Source organism: Hemibagrus wyckioides, linkage group LG25, assembly GCF_019097595.1.
Source record: "Hemibagrus wyckioides isolate EC202008001 linkage group LG25, SWU_Hwy_1.0, whole genome shotgun sequence".
Taxonomy (NCBI): Eukaryota; Metazoa; Chordata; class Actinopteri; order Siluriformes; family Bagridae; genus Hemibagrus; species Hemibagrus wyckioides.
Window position 1 is genome coordinate 9,761,605 of NC_080734.1, and position 7,146 is coordinate 9,768,750.

A 7,146-nucleotide genomic window follows, 5' to 3' on the forward strand; every position below is an offset into this window, starting at 1 on the left:
TACCTTGACCAACTCATCTGACACTAATAGGAGAAGATAAAACTGTTAGAATGTTTTATAGATTTTTAAAGATTTTTTTTGTCTGATTTTTGCCAATGCCTACCCACTAGACAGTTCTCCTGTATCATGGAGGGTAAGGCAGCATATGTATCTGAGGAAGCACAAACTGCTGCTCATCCAACCTCACAGAGCAGACAAAGCCTAGCACAGTGCTAACAGTCTTTTCCTTCCTCACAATTATGGCCCGTTTAATCAACAGGCGAGAGAGTAATGCTGTCCTTCACACCCAGAAAACAGGGCCTATTGTGCTCTATTGAACTTCTGGCCATGGATGACTGTTGCATTGATGCTGTTCAAACTTACAATATCCTGACATCAGAACAAATGCTCTTTGAATGTTTCATCGCTTTGTTTTTCCTCCTTTTTCTTTTTTCCCCTCCTGATCTTTTATTTAGGTGGAAGCAGTCACAGACTCAGAAGCAGAGAGTAAAGTTCTGCCACAGTATCAGTCAGTGGGCATCCAGGTGGAGGGCGAGAAACGGTGAGGCCTGTATCCCTGACACCCAGTCTTATATTATTATTATTAGTAGTAGTAGTAGTAGTAGTAGTAATAATAATAATAATAATAATAATAATAATAATAATAATAATAATAATAATAATAAAACACTGGAATTGTCCAAGACTACATTAGGGGAAATTACTTGAAGACTTGATTTATTTTTCTTTATCTTTTATCTTTTTATGGCTTTTCATGGTATTTATTTTTCTGATAGTTCTTGTGGATAAAATCTTAATATGAAAACATAATAAAACTCTGAATTCAGTATGGCCATAAACACTGAACTGTTAATATGAGCATTTAAACATATAGTAAATCTACCATGGCATACTTGACCTTTTAGATTTGCTGGGCAATAATCACCTATTCAGCAGCCTAGAAAATAAAGCCAAAATAGCAATCATAACACACCTCAAAAAACCTTTAGGCAATATCAATTCTGCCAGTTCTAGTATTTTATAAAACACCTCAACACAGCCAATTAAGATGTGATCATTTAGGCATGCAGATTACACAGGATTAACCTGGAAGCAAACTTAATACACCAAACATGTCATGGATGATTGATTGACTGCATTTCAGGTAACAAGAAAAATGTTTCATTGTTCAGTTTTGGCTGAGCAGCTCCTAATGTTTTAAAGGATGCTTTGTGTGTCTTTTCTCAGTCATGGGCGTTTTAAGCGCTCGAACAGCGTGACAGCAGCAGTGCAGGCTGATGTGGAGCATGAGCTTTTCCGATCAGTGGAGGATAAGGTAGTACAGTTTGGCGGCTTTCAGAGGCACTCAGAGCCAAGCTCTCCTGCGCAATACAGCGCCACACGCACTGTGCGCACACAGGGCATCTTCACCTACCGAGATGATTACAGAGCCCAAAGCGGACCACCGAGTCCACGGGCTGCAGCCTGGGTTGAAGAAACAGAAGAAACAGAAACAGGCCAGGTGTCACCAGTGCGTGCTGATGGCAGCTGGTACATGCAGCTTCTGCACAATGAGACCAAGCGCATGGAGGCCTGGTGTAAAGAGATGGAGCGTGAGGCTGAGGAGCATGAGCTGTCTGAAGAGAGTAAGTCATTACACACACACACACACACAATTATAATTCCAAAGCAAACAGCCACACTCACAGTATTTTTTCAAGCTGGTTAGACTGATTATTTAAAATTCAGTGATGAATTGTGGGAAGGATTTGATAAAAACATTAAAAGTGGCCTCACTGTGTATTTTAACTGTTCCCCAGTTTTAGGAAAGATCCGGAGTGCTGTTGGAAGTGCACAACTCCTCATGTCACAGAAATTTCAGCAGTTTTACTGGCTTTGTGAGCAAAACCTGGTAAGAGCAAGCTTAGTTTATCCCTCAATAATGACACACACAAACACACAAGTGTCTGATAATTCAGCAATACACAATTAAATTAATCTGAAATCTGTATGGTTTGTTTGAGGAATAATAATTTGATTGTGGTAATGACAAATAGATATCAGTACACCACTAGACTTTCACCCTCTTCATGAAAAACATATTCTATATGGTTACACAGTTAAGAAATGCTCCATTCTAAAAGCCTCACTTGTAAAATGGAGTAGGAATTGCATGTCATTAAGCAGCTGAAGCTATTTTGTGGTATTTATAGACCTTTTGCCATTCCATACACAAGGAATGAGGATTCTATTTACCCACCTTCCTTTTCCTGGTGAATGTGCAAGGTTGCCATAACTACTATTATTATGTATATGAGGGAAATCTAGATATGAAATTAAAGCAGATTAATAAAGGCAGATCAGCGGTGCCAGTATTCAGGTGAACTTTAGTCTCTCTCTCTCTCTCTCTCTCTCTCTCTCTCTTTGTCCAAATTCATTTATAGCAGCAAAAATAACAACAATGGCCTTAAAACCAATATTAATACTACTATATTATTGTAATGGTAAAGTTAGCTTGGAGACAAATAACAAGTATAGTCATAACTATATAAGGCTTCTAAGAAAGGAGAGAGCTAGCAGAAGTTACTTAAGAGAGCGCTTTGCTCTGACCTTATACACTGCTTATATAAAGCTCTAGTTAAACTGGTCCAAACTGGCTTTTAAATTCAGGGAGAATACGGTTTGTAGCATAAATGTGTTTTTTTTTTAAGGCTTAAATAGTTAAGGCTCTGGGTTGGTGATCAGATGATTGGAAGTTCAAGTCTCAGCACTGGCAAGCTGCCACTTCTGAGCCCTTGCACAAGGCCTTTAACCCTTTCTACTCCAAGAGTAGTTTATCATGACTTACTCTGTGCTCTGACCCCAACTTCGATACGCAAGAATGCATTTCACTTTTCTGTAATGTATATGTGGCAAATAAAATCATCTTAAAAGTTTCAGGCATGATAGTAAACTGGAGTATTCTGAGATTTAGAAGCTTCTATTTGTTGGGTTGCTTTTACTTGTTAATGAGCTTTTGCACAGTTGGCTCTCCCTAGATGCAACCATCAGACCTGAAAATGCAGTGAGTTTTGAGGTTTTCAAGTCACTCAAAATGCTAGACTTAATCCTAATAAAAATAAACTCATAAACCAAGCATTTGACAGCATGCAGTAATCATCATCTATCCCTGCCTGTCTAACACAGGTTGTTGATCCCCAAGTCCTTGGTCCTTAACTGTTACCCCACCTGTCTCATTTCATTTTTCCATGATCTGAAATCATGGTTGATCACTGATCTTTTTTTTTTTAACTGTTGGTCATGACTCTCTATCAGTGCTGCAATATTTCCTGACATGGCCCCTTATTTAGTTGGCAAGATGCTGTAATTCTGATTTTTACAAACCTGTGCCAAGATTTCTGTAATTCACACTTCACTGGCATTACTGTTAAAACTGAAATAGACTCCAAGTTCTTCACAACTTAGTTGCTAGCATTCTTACTCATACCAAACACTTTATTCCTGTATTCCAACAGTTCCACTACAAACTATTTCACAGCTTGTAAACATCTGTTTCTCACATAAACATATTATCACTTATAAGGTGAGGTATTCTCACTTATAACCTTTTTTATTATTATAATTCTCATCACTTAAATCCATGACTTCTTCTGATTTTAAAGAGACCAGGCTCACTGAAAACCTTTATAGCTGGTGATTTTGTGTGTTGTGTGTTTGCCTAGGACCCGAGCGCAATGCCCCGACCCACGGCTCAGGATCTGGCTGGATTCTGGGATCTGCTGCAGCTCTCTGTAGATGACGTCACAGCCAAGTTTGATGAGTTGCAGAAGATGAAGAGAAATGAGTGGAGAACTGTGGAGGAACCGGAAGAGAAGGCCAGTGCTTTAGATCATTTATAAAGTGACTTTCTCCACCCCCTTATAAAATGGCTTCATTATTCAGTGGTCATTTCACTGATTAATAAATAGCATGACTGCAGACTCTCCAAATACAACATTAGATGCATGTACATTGGCTCTGTATCCTCTGTGACCCTGACCAGGATGAAGCAGATACTGAAAATTAATAAATGACTGTCACAGTATCCAAATATCCTATGTTTCCTGTGACATTCAATTCAATTCAATTCAATTTATTTTGTATAGCGCCTTTTACAATGAACAATGTCTCAAAGCAGCTTTACAAAAGAAAAACAGAGAAAGGGGAGGGGAAAAATGAAAAATAATAATAAAAAATAAAAACAAAAAATAACTAATTAACTAGAAATAAGAATTATTCTTATATTCTTATATTATTAAATTCTATAATTAGACTATTTTATCCTATTTTATCCCTAATGAGCAAGCCTGTGGCAACATTCCCGTACTTGTGATAATAATGTAAATAACTGTAATAATTTTTATAATATTAAAAAAAGGTTTAATAATTGTCCAAAATATGCATTATTTACACAGATGCTCAGCATACATGTGCATGTTACTGTATACGCATAATCACACTTTATGCATAATCACTGCATATGTGGAATTAGATGTCATGCGTAATCACTGCATATGCGTAATTAGACGTAATGTATAATCCCTGCATATGTATTATTAGACGTTATGCGTAATCACTGCATATATAATTGGACATCCTGCATAATCACTGCGTATGTAATTAGACGTCACGCGTAATCACTGCATATGTATAATCACTTATTTTTTTCTTTAGCAGGTAGAGTCTGGCAAAATATACAGTAGTCAGGGCCTTATTTCACTTACATTTGGTGTTCTCTAAGCATATCTACAGTATGTAAATGAAAGGTATCCAATATTGAATTCTGATTGGTTAGAAGGTTTTGATTCTGATCCAAATGAGGAAAATGAGGATTGATTTTCAATAACAGCATGCCCTGCCATGGTTTATTCCCTCAATTCCCTTAATTCCAGTATTGTTTTTTAATTACTCAGTTCATGGTTTTAGCTTTTCTTCAGTTATTATTTGTTACACTGAGAAGAGTAATGGCCCCACAGTTTGTAATAAGCTTTCGTAATGGGCTTGTTCTGAGAGTAATAAAAGCTCATAGCTCTGTTCAACTATACTTAAGCTGACAGATTGCTGGATTTCAGAGCCCCAAGGGTTCCTTTTAAGGTTAATTGAAAAAGGACATTGAGACCAAAATTACAGTATTGGGGTAATAATGTAAACCAAGATAGTTGTTATGATATTTTAAAATATACATTTATGTCAATTGCCAGACACTCTTTTCCAGAACGATTTACAGTTATCTCACTTTTACAGCAATGACAACTTTGCAGTGCAGGGATTTAAACTCACAACTTTCTGAGCATTAGTTCAACATCTTAACCTCACTGTAAACCCGGATAAGTTGATTGTACTTAAACCATTTGAGGCAAGTGATTGCCTCAAATGGTTTAAGTAATCGACAGTAGAAAAAATTAATTTGTTTAAGTAGTCAACTTAAATGTAAAACAGTCCAAACGTAATATATAAAGACATATACACTCAATTGCTTTAAGTAATCGACAGTAGAAAAAATGAATTTGTTTAAGTAGAGTCAACTTAAATGCAAAATAGTCAGAACTTAATATTTTAAGTCAAATATATACTTAAAACCATATTTGTACTAAAATAATTGGGATAGAAAAATGCCACTTTTTTTTGTGAATGACCACACAATGCAGTACATTTTTATTTTTTATTTTATTGAAACATATTACAAAGCAACAACAAACAAATATGCTTTAAACAGCTTTAAATGACAAGAACAGTTATATGACCAAAACGCCTTTTTACCACCAGGTAATTGATTGTGAGAGAAAATGTCTGCAGCAAAATATAAGAATAGACTGTAGTTCTTATATTTTGCTGCAGACATTTTCTCTCACAATCACTTTGAAACACCCTAAAACTACCTTTCTTTGTTTTAGCAAATGGAACAACGTGTGTATTGTTATGAAACAAATTCCTTGTATAACAAAATAGTTTTCTAAAAGTTTGCTTAGTGAATAAATTTCAAGTTTGGAAAATAAAAACACATTTGAACAACACTTACTGTACCATGTAGCAGCATATTAGTGCATACAAAAGGAGAAACAGTATGATTATTTATAACTCTCAGTGCAGGCTAATTGCGCCACACAACAAAGCAGGCACTGTTAGTATTAAGAACTGTGCAGTCATCACAAAAGTGTCTTACACTCCAAGCTCATTTTTCTGCTTTTGAATCTTGGATGCCTTAAACTTTAAGTGGCACAATATGTTACAACATTCAACATGAAACCATTTTGTTTACAGCAGGGGTTCCCAAAACAGGTCCTCAAGTCCCACTGCCCTGCTTTTTTTCCAACTAACCCTGCCCTGCACACTGCTGATTACCTGGATTGGGTGTGTTCAGTCAGGCATGGTAGTTGGAAAACAAGCAGAACTTTGGGCCTTGAGGACCAGAGTTTGTGAACCCTTGGTTTACAGGAACTTTTTTTGTAAATCTGCTTTACCTGCTAAATACACAAACTCCAACTTTCTAAAATGTGTCCTCTGTTAAACAATTTCTAGTTAAACAAACATTTTTAACAATCACATATATTACAAGAAAAACATCAGAAACATATTACAAAATGAGCAACAGCAAGAATATTTGAAATTGTGCCATGATCATAAATGTGTCTTACACTGCAAGATCGTTCTTCAGCTTTTGAACCTTTGGTGGTAGCTCACTTCGACCGACGTTTAGCATTACCTGCTGAATAAAGATAAAAGTGTTTTTCATGCACTTCGGGTACTCCAAGTGGAGTGCATAGGTAAAGCCAAACAAGAGGCACATAGCTTGAGGCAGGTTGCTGAGTGCATCCATTACAAGGCTGCCCTCTAGGATAATTCCCACTCTTGAGGGGTTCAGTTGTGGTGATGCTGGGCTTGTGGCTCTGTTGTCCTCATAGCAGAGAATTCCCACTGGAATGTCCAAGGATTCTCCATCATTAAGATTCTTTGTTGTGTGAGAGACAAGACAAATAAAGAGGAGTAAATAAAGGAGTAAGGAGGAATAAAGAATAGGGCAATAAATGAGACTAATATTAAAAGTGGGCATGAAATATAAAAAATACCATGCTGCTTTTGTATGTATTGGAGTCAATCTCAAATTTACATACATTCAGATGTACACAT

At 36.6% G+C, this 7,146-nt stretch overlaps 1 protein-coding gene across 3 annotated transcripts in view; it reads left to right on the forward strand.

Moving 5' to 3' along the window:
• The window catches only part of LOC131346091 (disks large-associated protein 2), a 127,005-nt gene that overhangs the window by 108,518 nt on the left and 11,341 nt on the right, over window positions 1-7,146 (forward strand). For all 3 annotated transcript variants that reach the window (XM_058379435.1, XM_058379433.1, XM_058379434.1), the window contains 4 exons: window positions 456-541; window positions 1,228-1,625; window positions 1,800-1,891; window positions 3,702-3,854. In XM_058379435.1, coding sequence (XP_058235418.1) covers window positions 456-541; window positions 1,228-1,625; window positions 1,800-1,891; window positions 3,702-3,854 — 729 coding nt within the window. The remainder of the gene's footprint in view (window positions 1-455; window positions 542-1,227; window positions 1,626-1,799; window positions 1,892-3,701; window positions 3,855-7,146) is intronic.